The 26,748-nt window shown below is 41.2% G+C and overlaps 4 protein-coding genes across 5 annotated transcripts; 2 read left to right on the top strand and 2 right to left on the bottom strand.

Moving 5' to 3' along the window:
• Nucleotides 1-308: 308 nt before the first annotated feature.
• Nucleotides 309-6,044, top strand: LOC105265350 (uncharacterized). The gene is made up of 2 exons (XM_011302793.1): nucleotides 309-379; nucleotides 687-6,044. The coding sequence occupies exon 2, from the start codon at nucleotides 710-712 to the stop codon at nucleotides 5,111-5,113; it is 4,404 nt and encodes a 1,467-aa protein (XP_011301095.1). The 5' UTR covers nucleotides 309-379; nucleotides 687-709; the 3' UTR covers nucleotides 5,114-6,044.
• A 101-nt stretch (nucleotides 6,045-6,145) lies between these two features.
• Nucleotides 6,146-10,963, bottom strand: LOC105265351 (REST corepressor 3). Of its 2 annotated transcripts, XM_011302794.1 has the most exons (10): nucleotides 10,709-10,963; nucleotides 10,149-10,217; nucleotides 10,005-10,079; nucleotides 9,698-9,912; nucleotides 9,084-9,266; nucleotides 8,669-8,779; nucleotides 7,318-7,406; nucleotides 7,059-7,233; nucleotides 6,600-6,914; nucleotides 6,146-6,438 (listed from the first exon to the last, which is right to left on the bottom strand). In XM_011302794.1, exons 1-10 carry the CDS (start codon nucleotides 10,809-10,811, stop codon nucleotides 6,355-6,357), a joined length of 1,419 nt encoding a protein of 472 aa, XP_011301096.1. In that variant the 5' UTR covers nucleotides 10,812-10,963; the 3' UTR covers nucleotides 6,146-6,354. The 2 variants fall into 2 exon arrangements, with proteins under 2 accessions (XP_011301096.1, XP_011301097.1); XM_011302795.1 differs by lacking the exon at nucleotides 8,669-8,779.
• A 980-nt stretch (nucleotides 10,964-11,943) lies between these two features.
• On the top strand, nucleotides 11,944-17,022 carry LOC105265348 (diphthine--ammonia ligase). Its single transcript, XM_011302790.1, has 13 exons — nucleotides 11,944-12,215; nucleotides 12,900-13,050; nucleotides 13,110-13,294; nucleotides 13,360-13,433; nucleotides 13,509-13,689; nucleotides 14,009-14,100; nucleotides 14,186-14,276; nucleotides 14,346-14,520; nucleotides 14,701-14,868; nucleotides 14,951-15,252; nucleotides 15,425-15,752; nucleotides 15,888-15,989; nucleotides 16,162-17,022. The coding sequence occupies exons 1-13, from the start codon at nucleotides 12,153-12,155 to the stop codon at nucleotides 16,464-16,466; spliced, it is 2,217 nt and encodes a 738-aa protein (XP_011301092.1). The 5' UTR covers nucleotides 11,944-12,152; the 3' UTR covers nucleotides 16,467-17,022.
• Nucleotides 17,023-17,031: 9 nt separating this feature from the next.
• Nucleotides 17,032-26,375, bottom strand: e(y)3 (enhancer of yellow 3). The gene is made up of 4 exons (XM_011302792.1): nucleotides 20,572-26,375; nucleotides 18,730-19,897; nucleotides 18,424-18,630; nucleotides 17,032-17,428 (listed from the first exon to the last, which is right to left on the bottom strand). The coding sequence occupies exons 1-4, from the start codon at nucleotides 25,958-25,960 to the stop codon at nucleotides 17,377-17,379; spliced, it is 6,816 nt and encodes a 2,271-aa protein (XP_011301094.1). The 5' UTR covers nucleotides 25,961-26,375; the 3' UTR covers nucleotides 17,032-17,376.
• Between the last annotated feature and the right edge of the window lie 373 nt (nucleotides 26,376-26,748).

Below are 26,748 nucleotides of genomic sequence, written 5' to 3'. Positions count from 1 at the left end.
TATTTTATGGTGGAAATTTAATTAGCTATGAAAATGTTCTCTAATGTTTTTAGTTTAGATTAACAGTTTTAGAGATAAATTGTTGTAATGGAGGTGTAGATACAGTAATTTAATAGAGATTTTTAATTAATTATGATAATTTTTTAAATTAGAGAAAGTCGAAGATTTCGGAAAGGGTGGGAAGTAATAGAATATCGAAAATTATTCCTCTCTGGTCTCCACATCTCCGGAATTTGTAAAATAATTATGATTTTGGTGCTGGTTTGGCTGGGAAAAATATTTTCAACTCATAGCTCTACCCATACCTGCAAAAAATGTCAACACACGTGGAGTTGACGACTTGGGACAAACAATAATTGTTTCTATGATTTGAAAAATAGTGAGTAATTTACGACAATTAATTCCACAGCATCAATTCAATCATTATCACATTCCTAATTTATTAAAAACAAAAAAATTTTCTTGGACCTTGCGGAAAATTTTGTTGTTATTAAAGGTTTTGATTGCTTTTTGGTTTTTTTTTTTTTTTCTTTTTTTTTAAAAGGATTTTTCCCTTGTTGTTTTCATTAATTTTTTGGTTATTTTTTATTCAATTTTTTTCCCCTTTTTTTTTTTTTTTTTTTTTGTTTTTTTTTGTTTTTTTTTGTTTTTTTTTCCTTTTTTTTCTTCTTCCCTTAATTCACCGGAAAAAAAAAACGATCACCGGGTCATGGAACCGTATTTGGAACCCTTTCCGATGGGTGGGTACGTTTTCAACTCCAGGAGGGCCCTGGAAGACCTGGTGATGAAGAAATCTCGAGGAGAAGATGTCTCAAAGACCCTGCGAGATATAGTGGCAGCCTGCCGAACATGTAGTTGGGATCACGAGTCGTTCTATCCCCTCATCGTCGAGCTGCTGATCCTCATCGCCAGTAAAGATCACCAGGACGAAGAGGCACTGCTCTCAGGTCGAATAATCTTCAGGATGCTGACAGTGAGGTACTCCCAGGTAAAGCCACGGGCTGTGACTCACCAAACACTGGAGTTACTAAAAGAAACAGATGAAATTGAATTGATCAATGTGAAGATTGTTCCCCGAGATCCAGAGCTATTCAAACTAATAATAATCGACAGTTATCTTTCTATGACGAAGATGCCTGGGCTCATTCAATTCTTCCCTATACTCCAGAGACATTGTGGCACTTACACCAAATACACATTCCTAGCATTTCGACTGCTGAAACGCTTTCTGATTTCCACAAGAGGCACTGATTTTTGGAATCAATTAAACGAACCCATGGAGGGTTTGGGGCCAATAGCCTGTGAGATTCGCGTCAGAGATCTTGAGAGGTGGAATCCACCCGAGATATTCCGTTTGTACCAATCAATAAAGCAGGGTACGGAGTTGAATTTCCTGGAGGAATTCTGGCGTGTCACAGTAAAGGATCTGTCCTGGGAGAATTCCATGAAATTCATGATTCTCTCGGCGATGGTCTCAGTCCTGGAGAGCCCTCCTACTCTGAATTATTTGGACATCAGGGCCATCGTCGAGAGCTTCCCCAAGAGCCACTTGAAGCACCCCTCGACGAAGCTGTACTTTTCCCTGTTGGGCAGGATGTCTCAGGAAGATTGGTGGCGGTATTTCGGCAGATCGGCTCTATCAGTTGTCAAGTCGTGGGAGAAGGAGGAACACTGGGGGGCTTTGCAGCTGATCTGGGATCTGTGGTTCAGGCCGACTTTTCTGAAATTCAATCGCAGAATGCTTTATCTTATTTGGCCTAATTTGTCCACTTGTACCATGTTTATGTCTCAGTCTTTTTTCCTGAAGCTTGTAGTGGAGAAAAATTACGAACTGTATCCTCTCTTTGAGTCTGGCAATCTATGGGAGGCCATAAACATCTGGAACAGGGGGAAGATCGTCTACCTGAGTCATCCGTGTGAGTACGTCAGGCTGAATGGCTTCGCCATCTGCTGCAGAGGAGGCACATTCATGCCTTGCCACAAGGATAACGATTACGAAATATGCAAAGTATTTCTGTACTACAATTCACGAACAGCATCAGCTCGATTCAGGAAGGAATTCCTCGATAGTTTCAAAATACTCATCAAGAGAATCTCAAAACGTCCCCTCGAAAAAGAAGAGACTGATTTTTCAGAGTATCTCCGGAGGTTCGTGTTGAACTGCTTCGAGCCTGGCTCCTGCTACCAGAGAAAGATAATAGGCCTGAGTATCTACGAGATCCTCCAAAAGTCAAGTAATTTTTGTCCATGGACGTCAACCGATAAGAGGAGTTTCTGGGCCCTGGCGAGGCTGTGCCTGGATTCAATTAACGAGATCAGCTCGATGGCCTGTGACATCTGTCTGCAGTTCAGCCCAGAAATCATCGATGAAGACGCTGAAGTATTGCACGCAGAGGGATTGACGAAATTTCATTCCGAGAACTTCTACGAGATCTCCGGGGGTATGAAACTGCTCAAGATAAGTTGCAGGTGGTTGAACACCTCGAAGTCTCTCCTGGAGGAAGCCAAGCTCCACCTGAAAGGTGCTAAAATGTTACGCATCTACGGATCTCTCATGGCAATGCTGGACACATTAAGCGTCAAGGCTGATATCTTGAAGCAGGACCATGTCCAGGAGCTGGTGGAGTTCCTGGAGGAGACGTCAAATTTCTTCTTGTTGTCGTTGTCTCCAAATCCTGGCACCCAGTACTCCTCGTCCTTCGCAGAGATGGGGATAGCGATAGAAGCCATTATAACAAACAGTGGAATGATCGATGAATCCACTAGCTGCATGCTCTCTCCTGCCCACCAGACAATTCTCTCATGCATTTGGATGTCACTCGCGACAATCAGTGAATTCTGTGAGAAATTGACATGCATTAATTCATTGGGGGGAGAAATCTACATTCGTCTGATCGACATTGTCGTGAGAATTCTGATGAGGTGTCGGCATAAGGGTGCCATCGAGGCCGCTGGCGTCGCCCTGGGGAGGATGACGAGTAACAACAACCTGGGGGCTGAGTACTTCCAGGGACATCTGGAGAATTTGCTGAGTCTCGACTCCAGGGACGAGGTGGACGTGACGAGGAGAGGAGCAGGACAGACCATCATATTTCATAAACTCATTTGTTTTCGAGATCAGAACAAACGACCTCTCCTCCATACAGCCGTCGCCAAGATTCTGCAGGATCTCAGAGATTCCCCTGAGACTCGAGATAACTATCGATCTAATTCTAAAAATGATCATCCAATAGCTCGACAGCTCCATTTCTTGAAGAGCGCTGTGCGCGATAAATCCCTTAATCAGAATTTTCTGGAGTACCTGGAGGAGATCTTCTTGATCTGTCTGATGCATCTGAAGTCCACTGAGTGGACCATCAGGAATGCCAGCCTGCAGCTTCTGGGGGCGATTATTCCTAGAGTTGTAGGCCAGGACGAGAGTGAATGCTCTGTCGAACATTTCTTCACTCATTATAGGAGGTTCGCTGGTCAGACGCTCCAGGAGCTGAGGTCAAGGGACTGCCATGTCGCTGTCATGGCTGTTCTTACGTTGCTCTCCAAGATGACAGTATCTAATGAGAACTTGTCTGAGGATTTCAGGAGAGATATTATCAGGGAACTCCGAGAACTCTTCCAGGATAAAGTAATTGGGGTGAGAAATCTCGTCGCCAAAACTTTCGCTGCTTTTGTGAATTCTAAAGACGTCCCTGAAGTGATTCTGGAAATGACGAGGGAAGAGAGAAAGGATAGGAATTACAATCACTGTCTTTTTATGACACTGGAGCACCTCATGACGAGGGCCAGATGCGAGGGCACTGGAAAGACTGAAACAGTCCTGGAAGCCACTAAAGCACTCCTGCGGAGACTCCAGGGGCTCCTGGACCTCTGGACCAGGGGAAGACTCAACATCGATTACATCGTGGAGACTGCGTTCCTCCAATGCCTTTTGGCGTCCCCTCAGCTGACGAATTCTCCTTGTTTCGAGGCTCAGGGAATTGAGGAAGTGCTCTCAGGGAAAATTCAACAGCAAGAAGACCGTCCTGGATTCTGGGAGTTTATCGATCATTTGATTGAGATTCAGGTGCATTTTGGGGATCAATCTTTTGGGAAATGGGTTGTAACAGGGACCAGGTATGATATATACGTCATGAAGCATCCGAAAATTGTGGAGACTCATAGAGATGACAGAAAAATTCAAGTTTTAGCTTCTGCTTTTCGGGAAATATCTGCTATTCTCGAGGGGAATTCTGCCCTGCAGGCGTACGGCTCCCAAATTATCAAATTTGTCATTGAAATTTTAGAAAAGTGCAGGGAAATAAATATTGAAGACAGTCTGAGAGTTGATTATAAAGGAATAATTTTGAAGCTGATTGATCATTCGTGTGGACATCAGAAGAGACTGGGATATTTACTGGTCGTCCTGACTCTCTTCGACAAGTACGAGTACCAGACTAAAACTTTGAATTTCATTTTACACACGATTCGCAACGACGATGACTCAGGAAAATTCTGGGCCGTGGACTGCCTGCAAAAATGTCGCGAGAAAATTCCAGATTTTTCGTCTCTGGAAAATAACATTAAATTAATGATTTATGCGAGTTTCGCAGCGCTGATGAACGACGAAATCCCTGAAATCCGAGAGACGGCCAATAAAGTCCTGATGGAATTTCAGATATTAGACAATCCACCGGGTGAGTATTATAAAGTGAATCATTTGGAACAGAATGTCCATCGGGTCCTGCTGAGGGCAATTTTCCTTTTTCCGTCACTTTATCCACTTGATCGACGTGAGCAGATACAGCGTGATTTCGTGGAAGATGTCCTGAATATACCCACCAGACACCCGGATAGTCGTTCCAACTTCGAGAACACGTACACAGATCATGTAAAATTTTGTGATATTATTCACTACGTGCTTATAAATTACTTGCCGTCATTTGACGAAGACGAAATTGATATTACCACTATAAATGAGACAGGAATAGACTACCTGGAGGGCTTCGTCAATGTCAGGAAACAACGCGATGTTCTATCCAGTTATCTAAATTGTCCAGTTTGGGAATGGGTGGACAGCAGAATATGTCTCCTGAACCGCATCATCCGTGGCGATAAAAATCCAATAGTATTCTTGTAATATATATATTTTATTCACCTAGAAATTACCTAGATAACATATCTATCTTATTCTAAATTCTGAATTACGATGAGGAATTCTTAATGGCTAATATAATTTATTACTTAAATCTATAAATTTTTCTACACTCGATCATAAGTCAAATGCACCATCAGCCAGTGGTATTCTCTTGCAATTGTCATGAGAAACGTTGGCAACGTGAATGCATGGCAAAAAAAAATACGAAAAAAAAAAATAAATTGAAATGCAAACTCACAATTTTTTTCCACAATGCAAGGTTGACTCCCCACATTCTTGGGAAATCGATGGCAATGTGTGCCCACATCTCCAGCGATTTCATCTCTCGTGTTATGCTTTGTAATATACAGTAGTGCTTCAGATATTTACAATTAATATTCAAACTCAGTTAGTCGTGGGGGCTGAGGATTATCAGCTGCTCCACAGTGATTGGGGTGTATTTAAGCTACTCAGATATTCAGCACACAGTATGCTAACGTTTATCCTAACTCTAGTAATTAATTTCATGGTAATAATTTTTATACTCGAGAGGAAAACCCAGAGGATTCATTGGGGGCGAATTTTCCTCGGTGATTCAGCAAAGGCTCGAATTTAAATCAGGGGCCAACAGTCGAACGTTTTCCTCGAGCTTTCGAGGAATATCTCGGAATCTGGGAGACTGATTTTTTATCTCAGGACATTTTTTGTGGAGTCGATTGAGAGCTAGAATGTAAAATTACAACATGCCTCTTGGATTCCGAGATATTCACCGAGAACTTACGTAAAAAATACCTAAAATATAGAGTGAGAATATATTTCATGTACTTTTTTTGTTCTTTATCTCCACGAATGTAATACATTTCCTGAAATATATATTTTCCCTGTGGATTATTAGACGATTAATGATTTCAAATACGAATTCTCCAAACAAATAATTCATTATCTCACATTGCCAACGAAATCGTCTTGAAAACACGCACAATCTTCGTTTTTCAGTTATAAATTTTAATCAGCAGTTTTGCACGAATAAAAATTGTCGATCGACGAAGAAAAAAAAAATGACAAACGCTCTATCAAATAATCTCTATGGAGTATGTGAGAAAACAGGTCAACATTTTCCATATTTTCTCGGTAATTTCACGTGTAATAGGTACTGTACATAGTATATCTCATTGATTTTTCAAAAAATTGCATTCAATTGATTAAATTACTTTTTGCGAACGCGATATTCACGCTACGTTATGTTATTTCACCGTCTGACTGACACTCACGGAAGTCTTGCTTTTTGAGCTGTCGGTGGTCTCATTTGTCTGCTGATCAACATCCATCTGAAATTTAAATAAACGACATAAAATAAAACACTGGAAATAATTTCCCCAAAATTATTCCTCTCTTCTTAAATTAACAGACTCATCAAAAAATATAATAAAAAAATTCAGAGCACTAAAGGAGAATTTCCAGAAGAAAATAATTCCGTCTTCTCAATTACCTTCTCCTCTTTTTCATCATCAATGAGAATTGGTCCATTCTCCGCCTCATACTCTTTGAGAACAGCATCGAGATTGTATCTTCGTCGATAATTAACGAAGAACGAGCGCAGATGTGCCTCAGTTTTGGTACCAATGACATCAGCTATCGCTGAAAAATCCTTTCCATATTTTCGCACCCCCTGAACTGCCAGCAACAGTTCATCGTTTGTCCAGCGTGCGTTGATGCGACTGGACACCTCAGGTGGGCGAAGATCATCAATTCCATTGGCTGTTTTTCGCTTCAGGGCACTGACCTGCTGCTTGTTGGATTGAATCTGTAAAATTAACGAGCATAAATTAGATATCATTCACTATAAAAAATCAATAATGCAAAATTCATTGAGAATTGATGAACAATTGATGGAGAATTCATGGAAAAATGTATCCACACGATTTTCTTTTGGGAAATAATAACATACTTGTCGTTTGAGGCTAACAATTTCAGTGTCGATAGCTTGGAGGCTGTTGTTTGCCTGGTTGGGCTGACCAGCGAGTACAGCAAGATCGTCGTGATTAACTACCAGTCCACGGGGAGGTTTTCTTTTGTTAGAACGACCCGGCATGGAACTCAGGGGCCTCGCGACACCCGTTCGTCTAAACCATATCACTCGAGATTAGAAAACAGTTTTTTTTTTAATCGGTTTCTTTTTTTTTATTTCTTCAATTTCTACCACTGACCTCCAGTGAAGATAGCAGCTATGACACGCGTGTCCCTTGGGCGTTGCACGAACACTATGACAAGCAACGCCGCAGTTGCTACATGACCCCTACAACATACAAGGCCCATTTAAGTTGGATACAATATTTCAAGGGAATCAGATTCAACGAAACTTTTCTATCGCTCGTGAATATTTTTCCCGGTTTATTTTGGGGGTGAGGATCACTCGAGTTGATGAGAATTTGATGTTTGGTGATAGATGAGAATTTTTAAATGAAGGAATTGCAACTCATGTGTCACGTTAGAAATTTTTTTTCATTCCCCTGGAAAGAAAGCAGTGTTTTTCATTGATCAAGCAATAGAGAAAGTATCTGAGGCTTTCAGGAATTTCTAGGGAATTCCATTCGGTTTAGATTATGATTTTCGTGGGTATTCTGTCGGTTATCGGTTCATCTGCTATTTTTGGAAGGAAAATCCCGAGGTCGAGAGCGAAATCCTTCAGGGGCTGAAGGGCTTGTGCTGGAAATTCTCTCTGGAGAAATTCTGCGGGAATTTTCCGATTTTCTCTTGATTTTCGTCTTGAAAAAAATACAGAATAACTTGGAGAGATCATGGAAGATTTCGGCATGAAGAATTTCAAAGGAATAAATTATACCGGAAAATTAAAATGGGAAAAGAAAATTCTCCCGGATTTTTCATTGAACTTCCATTAGAATTCCGTGAAATTCAGGAGTTTTCCTTGAGCCTCCAGCCCCCGGATCAGCCTATGTCGATTTTTTCGACGATCGATTGCCACGAAAAAGATTTCACTACCTTCGCCTCAGGAATACCCAAAAAGTGCGCAACAATGGAAGAAAAATACTTCGAACTACAAATCTACACAGCCAACTGTAAAATGTAAATCAATCCCGAAGACGTAAAGTTCAACATGTTTTCTCCTCGAGTTTTTGAGGAATATCTCAGAATCCAACAAAGATAGCGAAATTATTATCATGACCTCTTTTATAAAGTGAAATCAGAGCTCCAAAAAAGGTTCTCCGAAAAATTCACCATCTCTCTTAGATTTCGAGATAATCCCGGAAAAAATCCATCAACAAAATCGACATGTCACCCTTTACCCCCTCTGAGTTTTTCAACAATATCTCTGAATCTGAGACAGATAGCGCTATTTTTTTCAGGACCTCTTTTGCAGAGTGAACTGAGAGCGACGAAAAAGTTCCTACCAAAAATTTCGCTATCTCCCTTCTATAGCGAGCAGCAATGAAAAAGAAAAATGGCAGAACTAAAAAAAAGGCGAAGAATGTAATACAGTGTAAGCTTTCTAATGCACAAAGTGTCTTCCAAACGATTGGGGTAAGGTTTAGGCTGTACCTGAACCTGGGGGATGTTTTCCGAGTCGGAGGTCGCCTTGACGTCGGCACCTTGGTTCCCTGGCACAGCTTGGTTTTTTCCACGTCGTATTCCGCGGTGGATCGTCCATTTCTGGAACGTTCCACATTACTCTCTCATTTTATCTCGTTATTCAGTACTTCATACACAGAAAACGGCAATTCATGGAATAAGTTCTACGTTTTGTTTGTTTTTTTTTTCAATAAATAGGGTGCCTTCGTAATGTTCAAGGCTTCTGTCGTACGTCATTGCCTTTTTTTACTGTTAATTTCAATGCCTCAAGTTGCCGTGTGGATACATTTTTTTTTAATGTAACTTCAGGTAAAATTATTCAATAATTATCATAACACTGTAATTTTACACGGGCTATCATGCAGTGATTGAAAAAATGTCTTACTTTTTCCTCGGATTCGCTGTCTGTGTTGGAACCAAGTTCGCTTCCATTTTCACTGCCATTTTCACCCTCTTTTCCTCCACTCGTTAATTTACGCGCTTGTCTGTCCATCAGGGATGTTCTGGTTCGTGTTTTCTTCCAACTGTAGTAATATTTAACTAGACTCGCAATGGATTTGTCTGGTAGCTAGATCAAATCAGAATGCAAAATAATTATTAGAAACACCGTTGGAAATTTAATGGTCTAAGAGACATAGTGAAATTTTTCTCAGAACCACTTTTACTGAATTCAATGAGAGCCACAAAAAAAACCTCCTGACAAAATTTCATTATCTCTCCTCGATTCCGAATTGTCACCGTTTACGGTTTCACTACTTCTATTATTTGTCAATTAGTCGAGTGATAATTGATGGAAAATGAGCTGAAGGCCTGGTTTGAGAGAAAAACAGTGAGAAAAGTTTCTGTAGATAAATAAATTTTCCACAGAAAAGTTCCTCGGATGTTTTCTCCTGAAATGAGTAGTTCTCAAGATAAATCGATAATTAATCAATTCGATTTCTTGATACACTCGAGTTTGCATTGAAATGAATGAAAAAAAAAATGAAAGAATTATTTTACCATTTGTCTGATGCGATGGAAACTCTTCCCGTGGAACTGGAATGCCTGCTCGAAGAGAACTTTGTCCTCCACCGTCCACTCATCAGGGAATGGGGTGAAATTCGATAGATCCAGGACTGCTCTCTCCAGGTTGTGCTTGTGCCAGAACAACATGCCCAGTGCCTGTTCCCCATTGTACCCATATTTCTCTTTCGCCAGGATGATGTACTCGTCCACTGAAATCGTAGTAAAAAATGTCAGAATTTTCGATTTTTCATATGAGAGTAAATAACATGATCATTAACATTAATTATTGAATTTAACTTACATTTTTGGTCTGGAATATCTGTAGTGGGTGACCACACCAGCAGGGCTCTGTCTGGACACTTCTCCAATCGTCGTTCTGGACAAAAAAAAACCATAAAAATCTCGCATTCCCAAATTTTTAATGCAGTAATCGATCGAGACTTACCACCAACTGGAATGAACTCAGGCACGATAACTTGATAGTCCCTGCCCACTCGAATCTTCTCAGCTGGAACTGCAACCCCATAAAACGATAATCATATCAACTCCCCAATCTACCCCAATCCCTCACCCCCAAATCGCAGGAATTTCCCCAAAACAAGTGCAAAAAAAAATCATAAGAACAAACTACATCTACAATTTCTGAATATAACCTGAAGAGCAATTTTAATTTAGTCCAAATTGACTTATTCTATAATTTATTTATTCCAGTCCCTCCTCTCCCGAAATATTTCATCGATCTTCAAAATTATCAAACCTCTATTTTTTTCTTCACAAACAGACCTACGGAGAGGATTACCGAGGGCATAAAATGTAAAATCTCGTCGCCTGTGATTTTTGGATGAGAAAAGGTCCTGCGAACGTCAGGAATGAAAAAGAGTGGAAATCTGAGGTGAAGCCGAGGAAGTATCAAAATTTCGGGGGATAAAAAAGTGATTCGAATGGACATATCAGATAAAATGAGTGATAAAACACGATAAAAGTGTGGTAATGAGTAAAAATTACCTCCATCCTCCTCACTGGAGGATTCAGTTTGTCCATTGGGGCTGGGGCCCCTGGATCTCCGCCCGTTCCTCACGTTCTCCGAATTTCTCTCTGCCAATACCATATTTCAAAGTTTTTTATTGAAATTAAAACACTAATGAACAACTGCACTCGATGTACACTTGGGTAAATAACGATTGCAAGGACTTTTTGGGGGATTAATTGGTTGAGGTAAGCCCAAGCGCTGACGCAGCTTGTACACAACAGCGTACACGGGACTCGACTGAATTTTTTTTGAGAAACACCAGAGGGACGCAAACTCCTGGGGAATACTTCGTGCGACCGTAGCGAAAGTAATATGGCGACGGAGTAACCGAGCTCTCTCATTGGTCGAGACGACAAAAATTACCCGGAGGTTAATAGGGATGGGGGGGCAGCCATTATCTCGTACCCAATGCCCTTTAATATTTTTTGGGTAATCTCCATTATCTCCATGTCCATCGAAAACCAAACGCACCCATTTCGGGGAATCCTGTTGGATTTTCTTGGAATTTGGCCAGAACTTGACTCATACTTGCAGAACTTGGGCTGGATTAATGCGAATTTAATCGGAACTTGAATTCACGTGAAAATTGTCTCTCTGATGGAAATAATTTTTATGTTTTCATGGGGTAGTTTATGACTGAAATTCCTGGAAAAGGGGTTCCGAGGGTGAGGGCGTGGGAGTTCCCAGTTCTTGTAGAAAGAAGTCTGAAAGTTGGGCCCAGGTTTTTAAATTTTTTTGAGTTATTATTATATACTCGTAATTGTCTATTTAATTCGTAATCTCCAATTATCAGCTGGAGAAGTCCGCATGAAAATTGACGGATATTCTCATGAAAAGTTACAACAGAACTTGAACGATAAATCGGAGAACTACGTCACAAGCAACGGTGACGCGAAAGATCGACTTGAGAATCTCAGGAGGTTGAGACAAAATGGGAAATTTTTTTGTCACCCTTCGACAGTAGCTGGTAATGTGCACCAAGAACGTTCCAGGAACTTCGGTGGTACAGGAAAGAGGTGAATAAACTCGAGGGGGAGATAATAATCCCTGAAATATCCCGATAACCTCGATAGAAAGTAGTTTTATCCTAAACTTCCACCAGCAGCTGATAGGTGTCGTCTTGCAGTCCGAATGTGTCCTAGTGTGACAGGGGTACTCTCGTCATCAATTTTAATGTAAATACCTAATAAAATAATTGATATACCGGCTCAGCACTCGTTGCACTTGAACAGATAATTACTGAATTTAAATAACGAGAGATTGTCAAGAGACGACAGCTGATATTTTTTATGGCATATTAGGGAGTAATGGGATTTAACCAATAAGTGTCTCTAGATATTGAAACCACCCCAATGGACGGCTTATCGGTGTATTTTTGTTTCGATAATTGACGGTGACCACTCATGATTCTTCACGCATATGTATTTCTATCCGAGACATTTCGTCAAAGTGGGAAAAACATTCGGTATCTGTGATCAAGCGGTGAGACCTCTGGCAATCGTGTTTCGTGATACTTCAGGCAGTTTCGAGGCAACAATACACTCGTGATCTAGTACCAAGATTTATTGGCTAATTTTTAACGTTATTTATTTTTTTTTTCTCGTGGAAAATCGGAGGTTTCCAGTTTTTTTCGGTTTGTATTCACTCGAAAAAAATTATTTCCAAGTGAAAATCCTCGTTTTTAGTTAGTATCATTTTTATTTATCATTTTTCTACCAACTTTTGCACAACAGGGGACAGGATTTTATTTTTAAACAACAATAGAATCCGAATATGTACAGACTTGTGATTTATCATTGTCATTTGCAGCACTTGACATTAACAATCTCGTTTGTAAATTGTCATTAATTATTCGGGGATTCGAGGGAGAGGAGAGAGGAAAAATGGACGATTTACTTTTTTCAAATGATTGATTCTATCGCAGGAAAAAATTCATGTGAAAAATTCCTTTTTTGACCTGGAGGTTTTACCAAAATGACAATTCCCTGACGATGCCAATTTAATTGGTTAATTATCCTCAATTAATTAATCAGTCACAATTAACAGAGTACGAGAGCTAGAAATTGTTCTAAAATGACATTTGCTAATTTAATTATAATGATTTGAACTGCGCAATTAAAATAATTAATGGGATTTACCGATAAAATTGTGATATTCTGTCATCAGGTACTTGTCCACCTGATAAACCCGAACAAATCTATGATGAGGGTTGTGGCACTTGTCAGCGGTGGTAAAGACTCGATATTCAATCTGATGCAGTGTGTTGCTGCTGGTCATGATGTCGTGGCACTGGCTAATTTATATCCCGTTGGAAAGGGTAATGAAATTGACAAAACCTCGCAGGGCAGATGAAAAAGTTTGACGATAATTTTTCAGATGAGCTGGACTCATTTATGTATCAAACTGTTGGGCATCAAGGGGTTGAGTACATGGGAAAGGCCATGGGCCTGCCCCTGTACAGAGAACCAACCTTTGGTAAATCATGCATGAGGGAAAAATACTATTCACCCACCCAGGACGACGAAGTGGAAGATTTGTACAGGCTTTTAACTAAAGTCAAGGTAACTCGAGATTTATTATTTATTTATAGGTGATTATATTTATTTACAGTATATTTTCCACTTAGGAGAAGGAAAACATCAATGCTGTTGCATCCGGTGCTATTTTGAGTGACTATCAACGAATTCGCGTTGAAAATGTGTAATTATTCGATCGTTGAGTGTTGGGAATTCTTACCGAATTTACGTAATTGAGGATTTATTTGATTTATTTCAGGTGCAGCAGGTTGGGACTCGTTTCACTGGCATATCTGTGGCGGAGGAATCAGGATGAACTTTTGAAGGAGATGATCGCTTGCTCTGTCAATGCTGTGCTTATCAAAGTCGCCTGTCAAGGACTCGAGCCCAAACATCTGGGGAAGAGTATCTCTGAAATGCAGCACAATCTTGGAATTCTCGTGAGTTCAAATCGTGATTTATTCAATTGTTGGGGAATTTTATGCCTCTTAAGGGATTAGGGGGAAATTTTGGCCCAGGCTGTAGCCACAAAACGTGAATTCAAAGTTGGAATATTTCCAATACCTCTGCTATCCCCTTCGAAGTTTATTTTTGGTGATGCTGTATCAACGGTTTCTTTCTTTTAAAAAATATACATTACTCCGGAATTTTTCGTATTATATTTGCTGCGGATTTTCGTTAATTTGAATCTTTAAATAAAGTGATAAAAATTCGAGCTTGGGGCTTTAAATAATCATGGGTCAATCATTTTATCTGCAGAATGACATGTACGGCGTGAACGTGTGTGGAGAGGGCGGCGAGTACGAGACATTTACCCTAGACTGTCCACTTTTTATCAAAAGCATCGTCATGTGAGTTTATCATTACCAAGAAAAATAAAAGCACTCTGCGTAATCAGTGCAACTCTTTGATTTATCTTTTGTCATTCATTTTTAGCGACGAATACGAGAGTGTGGTGCACTCTGATGATAAAATAGCCCCAGTTGGATATCTAAATTTTAAGAAAATACATTTGCAGAATAAGGCTGTGAGTTTACACGTTCATAATTCATGTTTTTTCACGATTGCATTGATTTTTGGTAATGGCCTCGTTTAGGGGGACCTGGAGAATCTCACACTTCACGAGAGACTTAAGAATATTCCGGTGAAGACACCGTATGATTATATTGCCGAGATTGTTGGCCCTGAGATGCAGGATGGGTGCAACTTCTCGGATAATGAGAATGATGAGACTGATGGGGATAGCAAGAGCCTCAAGTCGTCAAACTCTGGTGATTCTGTTTTTTTTTTTTTCGAATCAATAATTTCCTCAGTAAATCTATTATGTTTTTCTCCACAAATAATTTTTCTGGCTTTTCAAATTTTTGTAATTACCTCGACATTTTTGTGTTTTATGAAATTATTTTGTTCAAGCCCAGGGAATTAATGGAATTGTATTTTTATTAATTCAGGATCTTTTAGTCCGCCTAGTCCAACGGAATCGAAGTACGATGATGAGGATTATCCAGATATTCCAATGGCCAATAGAAGTAAGACTGGGTGGCACTGGTTCGGTGGCATCATAGGAAAAGATAGTGATACAAAAATAGCAATGGAAGAGGCACTCGATAAATTAAGCAGTAGGTAAACTTTGTTTTAATTATTATTCCCCTGGTCTTGAATTATTCCATGACAATCTCGATGACTCTCTTTTATCCCCAGGTCTCGTTGAGCACGAGGGTCTCGACATGGAAAATCTGGTCGGGGTGACGATGTATGTCAAAGATTTGTCTGAGTACTCTACTATTAATGACGTTTACACAACGAGATTACCACATACGAATCCTCCAGTTAGGGTATGCATCCAATGTCCTATCAATGTACCTGTGGTCATCGATGCACTGGCCTACAAGGGAATCCATCAGAATGACGATGAACAGGTGCTGAAGAAACATACGATGCACGTTCAGAGCATCAGCCACTGGTCCCCTGCCAGCATTGGACCCTATTCCCAAGCGGTTCGCGTGAGTTGTCCATTTTCTCTCATTTTTTCCTACTCCTAAATCATTTCATTATATTATCAACAAATTTTAAAACATAATAAATTCTATTCAATTTCTTGATAAAAATGAATCAGATAGAATTTATAAGGAATTGATGAAAAAAAAAATGGGATTTTTTTTTTCAAATCGATAGATCGGTCACATCATAGCTGTTGCTGGACAGATTCCCATGGTACCTGGTAATTTATCACTCCTCGATATGAACATCAAGAGACAGTGTCGTCTCACCCTGAGACACATTAATCGCATCGTCAACGCGATGGACTCGTCGACGCAACTCAGGGACATCGTCCAGGGGATTTGCTTCCTGACGCATCACAGTTACATCGCAGAGGCCAGGAAGGAGTGGGAAAAACGTACTAATAATGCCATTGTCGATTACATTGTGGTACCCCATCTGCCACGTAATGCTCATGTCGAGTGGTGGGTTTGGGCGCACAGGGATAATAATAGATTTGAATGTGAGTTTCCTTCTTCCTTTGACTCTGGAGGAATTCATTGGATTTTTCTGGATTGCATTTTGGAATTTTTCCTTTATCAAAAGGCATTCCATTTCGGTTTTTTAAATATTATCGATGATTCGGCATTTTTTTCAGACGAAGAGACTGGTCGGTGTGTGGGGAATTTCAAAGTGGCAATACGGAGGAGGTGGAATTATGAGAACGATGTTTCAGCTATTGTTTGTTACTTGTCGACCAGTGAGTATTTAACAATATTTGTTGTTTATTACATTTATGAATTTGGACGGTTTTTCCTGGAAATCGCCAGCCTCATGGAGATAGTAATGATAAATATTTTGAAAAAATGAATCCAGAGAAACGATGGTGACTAATAGAAGTAATAAATTGCTCATGTCAACGTATTTTCCAGGGTCGTCCAATTCGACTGGAAACTTGGCAACGGAAACATCTTTAAATTCATCGGAATTAACTGATGACGAGCTGACTGAGGCCTTCGAGTATCTCCTCGCTAAATTAACTAAAGACTCGAAGAGTGAAAATCCAACCTGTAATTTACGTATTTTTTACAAAGTCGCTAATTTACCAGGCCCCAACATGATACGAAGGGTTCTCGATAATTTCTCAAATCGTAACTTGGTTACGACAATCGTACCAACGACACATTTGCATAATTTCAGTACCTTCTTGTCTGTGTGCGGAGTTAGACACGAGTAATTAAATTACTCCTTTGAGGTTTTTATTATTCGCGCAAAGGAAATGATAAACTGGTCAATTAATTATTTACACAAAGGAATTTAAATAGGGATGAACAAAAAATTGTACGTCAAACGTATTTCTATTTTTCGTTTTGTTAATTAATTAATGCCGATTACTGCGATTATTTGTCGATTATCTTGGGTACCTCGAATGAGCTTCACTCGATCAGTCCAAGAGGGGAAAATTTCCCTTATCTTTATCGACTAGTCAAGAATACTCCGAGATGTTGGTCGCATCGACACCTCTTTATTCTTTGCTCAACGTTTCACTATTATCACTTTATTTTTTCTCATCTCCAAGATTCAGTGGAGATTTTCAATGTCCCGATTTTTAATTGAATAAATACTGGAACAAGAACTTCGTGATTCAATGAACACGAGAATGAACTCTTGGTAAAAAGAAAACGTTTCGAGTGCAGTTAACATTCGATTGAGAATTAACTCATCAACGCCAGGAATATAAACATGTTGTGAGAGAATACATTATGTGAAAATAAAACGAGATATATTTTGAATAAGTTGCATTTTCTCTTTCCAATTGTTGTCCTTTTATTTAACTCTTAATTCTAATGAATGCACGCATGAACTTTTGCAATGTAGAAAAAAACGAATGTATGTTGCTTGATTTTTTTAAGATGAAAAACGTGAAAAGATGAAACGAATTGTCAGTTTATCTGGAATTATAGGCTACATAATGATGGGATCGAAACAATTGAGCCAATGTGGAAAAATCGATAAATAAATCCAACGAATCACCGATTTACAGCCTTTAACATGTGAAAATTCCAGTGGCCGATGTTTCCTCCTACGATTTTAAACCTTTGGATACCAAAGATTTTCCCATCTGCTGTCGATTTAGCATGCAGTAATCACACTGGTAGTTTTTCCGATTTATTATCAGGTCCTTGCTCTCCAAACAGTCTGCGAAGAAAAATTTTTTCATTTGTATTTGCTGGAAAAATTCAACTGCAAAGTGTGAAGTGAAATAAATCCAATTAAAAAATTCTGAATTATGGATTTATCCCGAAAATTATCGATTTCCGATGGAAATATGAAAGGACTTTTTTCCGGATCATTGAATTCCCAACAAAAATGTTCTCTTCATATTTTTTTTTTAAATGAATAGTTTTCGAGATCGATCGAAATTTAACAAAACTGGAAAATTGTAATTGTTACGATTTCACAACTTCACAGCTGAATTCTGTTTGAATACGTAAAATTTTTCTAACATGACAAACAAAACCGGTGACTATTCAGTCCTAAAAAATTTTTCACGAAAGTGAAAGCCAGAAAATTAAGAGATTCTCTATTATTAGAAATTGATGAATTTCCAATTCTCCTTGTTATTTCTTATCATTTTGAAGTTGTAGTAAGCAGTAGTAAAAAAATTGTGAAAATTTGAGGAGATGCAGTTGATTTTTCCAAGACTTGTATGACTACGAAAATACCATTCACCATGTAAAAAAATAATAATCAAGTTGTAGAACGTGCATTCTAGGTGATAACTGTCAGTCAATCTGAGAACTCTAATGATGATGGATATAAATATACCTAAGTGCAGATATTTGTCACATGCACTGCAGTGCACAAGGTTTTCTTCCAGGTCGAGCCTTGATGCAGTATGACATCGACTGCAATGAGGGCAATACCGACCCTTCCTCCACAGCCTTATCAACGTGATAAATGATTAATGAGTTAGTGAAAGCCCTAATCATCGATATCGAAAATAGAAAATATGTTAGCTGTTTAATTAGTAAACCCAAGGGAAAGACACTCGAATATCAATTTCAATCTGTTAATCTCAAAAGCAATAAAAACAAAGCCTTGATGACAGAATCTTTCACACTGTGATGATGACTCAACTAGTGAGAAAATTTGCAATTTCAATAATTACATTAACCATCAGGAATACTCACTTGGAGCAAGGAACACAGAGAGTCGAGACATAAACCCTTGTATTTTTATCTCCTTTTTTGTACTCGTGTTGCCACTGGGCGACACTATTTCTCTCCGCACACATGCCTCCTGGCTCTCTGGATCCGCAACTGGCACACATGGCGCACTCCTGGCAATGCCAACGTCCTTGAGGAACCCTCCGCAGGCCCACACAATATATATGATACCTGAAAAAATTTCAAATTAAATAAAAAAAAAAAACTCAAAAGACTCCATCATCAAATAAATTCCAAATAAATTTCTCCTGATAAATAAATAATATTTACCCTCTGTCGCACATATCACAGAACAGCATCTTGTCCTCATCAGCTGGATCGTGACACTGAGCGCAGGTTTTGCAATCAGTGCACTGCCAGGCATAAGCCTGAATGTGAGGTACCATATCCAAAGTGAGATCGATGCAGGAGGGATGTACATATCCATTACAAGTACCACACTGTATCTGCAACTCAGGTTTGCTAAACTTGTTCAAATTCTTGAGACACATTTTGCACTTGAGGGATTTGTCCTTCTGACTTGACAAATCAATATCAACATCATCCATTGTGGACTGAGAGCCCTCAGTGTCCTGAGTGCCTTCAGAGCTAGACGAGCTGGAATCATCAGACGAGGAATCACTGTCGCTGTCACTCTGCGACCCCTCGGACTGACTATCAAATTTCCTCACATTGGGCCTCATGGGCCCATACAAAACAGTGTTGAGAGGATAGTACCTCAACTCAGCTGGTGTATACTCCCTGTAATAATCCGTGTACTGTCCTGGAATGAAGGCAACAGGATAATGACTGACATTCGTATTTTCCTCGATTTTCTGCTGCTTCTTGGGTACGTGAATAGTGAATGTCTGGAGGTCCAGACTGCACTTCCTCGACTCTTTCCTCGCTTTGTTGAAACCAGCGTTCCAGGACATTGCTGATTGCACAGCCATCTCCGCCAAATCAATTCTATTTTTTTCAGCATTTGCAGCAGCTGTCAATTCCTTCTGCTTCTTCGAATGCTCCTTTATCTGCTTCTCCCTCATGTGCTTTCTGTACTCCTCGTACTGATCCGGAAAATCACTGCACATTATGTCCAATACTTCACTGCTGCAGACAGCTGTCAACCCCATGTCACACATGGATTCACTGACGAGACCATTCTCACGCAGATGATTTCTCTCCTCCATGTCCACCATTCGTCTCTTCAGATCTGGATATTTTCGTTTGAATGACTTAACACCCAGGTATTGGGATATTTGCTCTTGGATCATGAAGGTGTCACCTTTGCGATCAGCTGGCCACTCGTACTCAGCTATTTTTTCCACTGTGAATGGGCCCTCGTCTGGATCAAAATTTATCTCCATTCTTCGATTCTTCACTTTTACTTTCTCAGACTCTGTCGTTGCTGTACTCACCACACTACCCTGGGACTCCTCGTTGATTATTGTCTCACCAGCTGGGGAAAATTATAAATCCTTGTTAAGGGGTTGCTCGGGAAATTCGGTGGCAGGTATATGTCGCGGGTTCAGAGCACGGAGAATATCGCACGGTTGGGGGTCACTATTTTTAGATGTCTGTTGGAGACCTACCAATAGGGATTTCAGGGGATTGGACATCAGGCAGTTGAGGTAGATTTTCGAATAGGATTGGGGCATGGGGTGCGTCCACCTTTGTAAGAATTCCTTCATGTTTTTATCAGACAGGAAGAATTTTCGTCCCGCGGGTTCGATCTAGAATTTCAGGGACAAAGACGACCTTCTTTCTAAATAATCCAATTTCCACTAATTGATTATCAATTTCGTACATAATCATCTCACAAACAATAATAAAACCTTTAAACCCTTCGAAAAATGTAAAAATCATTTTTTTTTTCACCGCCGCCCAGGGGCCTTAGAATTTTTCGGGAAAAAATTCACTTTCTTCTAAAATTGAATTTTTTCATCAATTAACAATTTATTTTACGTGTATTGGGCCCATAAATTGAGAAAAATTCCTAACCCAGAGAAAACCATAAATTTGAAGGAAAATGATTTTTTCAATTCTCTTCAAACGATTCCTCGAAAAATTCTAGCCCTCAAATTTTTCAAATCGCACTCCTCAATGCATTAATAAAAAAATAATCAAACTCACCATGCGCCCCAATGCTCCTGGCAGGAGTCTGTGACCTAGAGAACGACTCAGCACTCATCCTGGTCTCCTCATCAATGACTTGAACAGTAGATATATCACTCCGGCCTTCGAGAAGTTTCTTAGAGGTAGGTGTGAGCCAATTCTGTCTATCCGGCGCCCCAAACGTGTCTTTTCCCTCCTTCGCGTCCTCGAGCTTTCCCTTCCCCAGTTGAATCCTGGATCCATCGATCTCCAACGCCTCGATCCCGATGCCCTGGCCCTGGGGATTCCTGAGAACTTTATAAATCTCCGCCGAGTTCTCAGAAACTCCCTCATCATCGAGATTAATCAATGCAGTAGTTCTATTCTCAATAATTGTGAGATTTTGCTCGATCCTGGGCTTTTTAGTCACGACGTAGTCCGTTCTATCGAGTTTCCTCTTCCCTCGACCCCGTCCCCGTCCCCTTTTTGGTGGTGCATAACTCTTTTGACGACTGCAAGTCCTCTTTGGCCTCTCATTTTCCTTGGGTTCCACAGATCTCATGGGTACATCTAGAGCCAGAGGATCCCTGGGGATGGACTCGACCACAGGCTGCCTCCTGGGTCTTCCCCTCTTCTTCGGAATCTTCACCTCAGGAATCCTAGCCACTTCCTCGATGATCATAACATCCTGACTCGAATTTGAATTCTCGTTGACAATGATCAACTCAGGGTGAGGCTCAATGATCTCCACGTCTTCAGCCTCATTCTCTATTATCGAATTGAAATTTCCAGCTAGTGATCGCACCTGAGTGATGCTGATCTCTCGATTGATAACGTTCATCTGCTGTCGACTGATTGCACCACCTTGTGCTGAAACTCCCTGAGGATGAGGTCTGTGATCCTTGGGTGTGAGTGGCTGTATCGTCACCTCTGGTAAAATATGCGATAGCTTCGTCTCCATTTTATACTTCTTCGCCTCCACTGGTGACGTGATCGTCGTGTCCCTTCTCTTCAGGCTGTCCTCTGGGTTAATCGGCTCGATAGTCACCTCCGAGGATTTATTCTGGGATGAATAAACCTCGATGAGATCCTTGGACTTGTCAGTCTCACTGGAAACAATAGTGTGATGTCCAGTTTTGGACAGTTTGATCTTCATCGACTCAATCCCCGGGTCAAGGGGCTTCTGAATGATCTTCACCTCTTTTCCCTCGATTTCCTGAGCCCCAGAGCCCTCAGTCTTCGATTTGATCGTCGATAATTTTATTTTCATAGGGTGTGGCTCCTTCACATCCTCCTCCTTGTCAGGATGAATAATCATGGCATCCCCTGTCTTCGTCAGTTTAATTTTCACACCAATGGGTGATGTGACACCTGTCACGCACTCGGCTGTCGTCGATGACACATCGATTTTATTTTTATCCTGATTGTCCTCGAGTACATCGGGATGAATAATCGTGGCATCACCGGACTTTGAGAGTTTTATTTTAGTAATACTCAGAGGTGATTCCGTACGTCGAGGCATCTCTGGCAGCTCCAACTTGTCCTTGGGAGAATTATGAGACTCTGAGGGCAGAGGATCCAGAATCGATGCTCCACTCTTCTTCGATATCTTCATCTTTACACCCTGGGGGGAGTCCGTCCTCCTGGAGACCTCTGGGGATATCTCCCGGGTCTCATCCTCCACTCTATCCACCTGCTGGATTATCGATGCATCACCTGTCTTCAATAGCTTGAATTTCATTGGCAGCGGTGACTCCGTTCTCTTCGGAGACTGCTGCATGTCAATCTTGTGCTTCTGCAGGTCCTTGAAATCTTGCGGAATAATCGAGGGTGCTTCACCCGATTTTGGTAGTTTTATCTTCATTCCCAGGGGTGACTCCAGCCTCTTGTCCTCTGGTGGATCGAATTTCTCTGATTGAATGATCGAAGCGTCACCTGATTTCCCGAGTTTTATCTTCATACCCAGAGGTGACAGGGAGCTGTCACCTCTCTGTGGCTCTTCTGTCTCGTTGGAGATGATCGATGGATGACCACTTCGGGATAATTTCATCCTGATTTTCCCCAGTTTCTGGCCCGGGCTGTCCTCTGGATTTGGTGAATTCGCAGCTGAACGGATTTTGGGACTCTTCGGGGATCTCGGCTCGCTGCAGTCGGCTATCGCTGATTTTGGAATCTTCAGGATTATCCGGGGCGAGCCAATATTATCGATATCGTGTTTATCGTGATCCTTTCGGGTCTCTGGGATTTTAGTCTCCTGGGATTGAGGCGAGTCCAGCATCTTGTGGTAATAAATTTTGGCGTCTCGCTGGATCAAGAGGCTTGTTTTTGGGGTCATCGGGGTGTCACAGATCCTGGGCTCTGCTGTGGGAATTTCGATCTTTGGGGGCTCCCTCAGTCGCTCTTCCAGGATTGATATCTTTGGGAGATTTCCTGTCGGTTTTGGGTCACCTAGTAATTCTGAAGATTCTGCCTTTGAAGCCGCTATCGTCACAGGTTCTGCAACAACTTTTTTCTCTTCTGGTCCGTCATTTTTTTCTATTTCTTCTTTGATTTCTATCTCCGCTTTTACTTCTACTTTAATATCTTGTTTCACTTCTTCCTCGGCAGGGAATGACTCGATGGAGATTTTCGCCTCTTCCTTCTGCTTCTTTTCACTCTCGAGTTTGACAGCCTCCGAAATTATCTCAGCCTCGGAAATGGCTATTGGATCTGTTATGAGGTGATCAAGCTCGGCCTCAAGGTCAACCTGGTCCTCGTCACCTGGAGGGAATGACTGGGGCAACTCAGGCTCCACATTCTCGACGAGTTTGGGAGACAGCACCAGTGGAGACTCGATCTCCTGCTCCTCTGACTCCTGGAGAAACTTGACTGCGCACTCCAGTTCAGATATCTCTGGGTTCGAGGCCAGGGGGTCGAGCTCCTCTGGAAGATCTGCCAGGAGCTCGTCGGGGATGTCTATTTTCTCCTGTTGGTCCAGGTTGAAGGAATTTTCCAAGAGTTTTGGCGGAGAGTCGAGTATTTCTGCTTGTTCTGGCTCTTCAATGGTGTCTACGATTCCTGGAGATTTTAGATCATCCCCGAGGCCTTCCTCAATGATCCCTTCTGGCTGGATTCCCTCCAAGCTCTCCATCGCGTCCTCGAATAGATCCTCAGTGTCAGGAACTGCTGGCATTGGGTCAAGTTCCATTTCTTCGGTCTTCCCTGGATTTTCGATGACTTCCTCAGGGGCAGATCCGGTTGTGAGCAGAGAACCAACTTCGGTGGGAGGAGATCCTGGGGGAGAGTCTGTGGGTTCTTGAAGTTGAGGAGAATTTTCGGTGATTTTATTTGAAGTTTCTTCAATCGGAAGCGAAATTTCATCCATTTTATCTAATGTTTCTTCAATCGGAAGGGAAATTTCATCGATTTTATTTGACGTTTCTACAATCTGAGGTGAAACTTCTTCCATTTTATTTGGAGTTTCTTCAATTTGTTGTGAAATTTCTTCTTGTTGTTTTGAAGTTTCTTCGATAGCTGGAGAGATTTCGATTTCTTCTAGTATCTCTCCTGGGAGTTCAACGACATCTGGAACTTTTTCTGGAGGCGCTTCAAGGAGTTCTTCAGGGGGTTCTTGAGTGGATTTTTCAGGGGGCTCTTCAGGAGCTCCAAAGGAAGCTTCAGGTAGATCTTTGAGGTCAGGAATATTATCGACAGCTTTTGCACTCTCGGTTGTCTCCTCAGTCTCGCGGGGATTATCTCTCTGTCCCTCTGTGCTCTCACCTTCTTTGAGGTGAATATCGAGGGTTTTTAAATTTTCCTCCGGAGGTCCAGGAGGCGACGCCGGAGGTTCCTCCACTTCAGCTTCAACTGGAACATCTGGAATTACTTCTTCCATATTTTCTGATACTTCTATTACAGGACCAGATTCTTCTTCAAGATTCATCGAACTCGTTTCCGGTTCTTCACCAGAAAATTCATCCATTTTTTCTGGTTCCTCAATAGCGGATTCTTCCATTTTATCCGGTTCATCAGCAACAGATTCTTCCATTTTATCCAGTTCTTCAACAGCTGATTCCTCCATTTTATCCGGTTCTTCAACAGCTGAATCTTCCATTGCATCCGGTTCTTCAACAACTGATTCTTCCATTTTATCAGGTTCCTCGACAGGACATTCTTCCATTTCATCTACTCCTTCCTCTTCTGCTGGACCAGTAATTTGATCAATCGATTCAACAGCAGCTTGCGAAATAGCTGGACTAATTTCAGATTCCTCCAGCAATGAATCTCTCCCTTCAGAATCTCGTGCACTAGTCCCCTCTTCATGTCTCTCTTTTTCATCTTCCAGTGAAGTCACTTCCTCCAGAATATCTCCGATTGCGTCTGGAGTATTCCCTTCAATTTCCTCTTCCACCTGAATTTTTCCATTTTCAAGTTCAATTTTTTCCACCTGGAGATCAGATAATTGATCCTTCGAAGAGTCTCCATCAGAATTTATTTCCCCTGCTGGAGCATCTCCTTTGCCGGCGACTTCATCCAGAACTAGAGAACTGCTCTCCAGGTGATCCAGGATTTCCGTCTTATCAGGTTGGTCTTCCCCTGCGACCTCCATAGGCTCAAGTCCTGCTCCCACGTCCTGAGAAGCGTCCACGAGCATTTCTTCAACGGATGCCTCAACTTCTTCGACCTGAGAAGATTCTTCCGGGATCTGTTCTGTCACCTTTTCATGTTCATCGGCTGTTTCAATTCCATCTTCAGGTCCCAAAAGTAAATCCTCTTCTTCAGAGCCTTTTCCCTCACTTCGCCCGACCTCTGGAATAATCTGTACATCATCTACTGGAGGCAATGGCTCAGTCTGTCCCTCACTGGGAATTAAGTCAATACCTTCCCCTGGAACATCATCCCCAGGTGGTTCAGCAGGTTTCTCCTCACCCTCAGCTCCCGAGAGAGGATTCTCCTCACTAACTTCTGCATCGACATCTTTTAAATCTTCAGAAGACAGATCCAGGAAGCCCGTGGCATCCTGTGGTGGAATCCGTTTGTCCACTGAGAGTTTGCAGGAGAAAACCACCTTGGGAGCTACTTCGTCTCCCTCGGAGGCCACCTCCTGGGAGTCTTCGGATATGTAAGCCTCTCCTATCAGCTGAAGACTCTTATTGATCGTGGATTCCTCTTTGGAGCCATCTTTTTCCCTCTCTTTCTCAACGGTGGAGGGTATTTCAGACTCTGGATCATCTGTCTTTCCCTCTGTAATCATCGCCGAGAGGGCGGCCATCTCTCCCTCGAGAGTCGAGTCCCCAACAGGTTCTGTTTGCACACCAATAATATCATTTATATCCATGATACTGAGAGCCTCTGTATCGTAGGGCGAGTCCTCCTTCCCCATCTGTCCATCAACACTCTTGTCCTCTTCCTTGGAGCCAAGAACTCCCATCTTGGGAGGCTCAGACATTGTGTTTGTCAACACCTAGTGCAAATATCAGCTCTACAATTGCCAATTTCTTCACATCTTCGATGAGAAAATAAAATTCCCCGGATGAGACATTTATTTCTGCTTCTCGATCTGTCCACTGGTGGTTTTATCTATTTATTTACTCAAATATTCGAGTTCCTCCAGGGAGAAACTTGTTTTCACTCTAAACGTTCACTCTATACACCAGGAAACATAACCAAAACACTTTTTTTAATTTTGAGAAAAGGTTCGAGAGATTGGAGGAAGGATTTGAAGGGAGACTTTTTTTGATGGAGCACACAGCCTTGAATTTTCGAGTTATTGAGAGTATCAACGCACCCCGACGGTTATTGTTTAAATAATAATTGTTGAGGTAACAATTGAAAATAATTTCACTGACGCCTATCCGTTTGAATCCCCTATCTGGGCACTGCTAGGGTCTAGAGGAGCCACTGGTGAATTTCTAGTGATAAGGTATGATACAAGCAGGTATTGTCAAGCCAAAAACAGGGGACAAGTTCTCTCAGGCGGCACGAGATAGCGCGGCGGTCACTATCACCTTCCCCTCATCGCCATGTCATCCCCACTCTGCAGCTGTTCGGCATTGGTGGGACTATTTAAAAAATGATAATTGAAAATAGCAGGAAAGGATGCAAAATATGGCCTTGGTTTATGGGATGTGTGGTATCTACATGACCTCAAAGTTTCAAAAATAGAATAAAATATAGAAGCATTACCCAGTCTCCAAAAATCAGGCAATAACAATAAATAAATTGATTCCTCTTATT

Source organism: Fopius arisanus, unplaced genomic scaffold (assembly GCF_000806365.1).
Source record: "Fopius arisanus strain USDA-PBARC FA_bdor unplaced genomic scaffold, ASM80636v1 scaffold00029, whole genome shotgun sequence".
Lineage (NCBI taxonomy): Eukaryota > Metazoa > Arthropoda > Insecta > Hymenoptera > Braconidae > Fopius > Fopius arisanus.
Note: the sequence above shows the minus strand (reverse complement) of the source record. Positions and strands in the feature narration are given on the sequence as shown.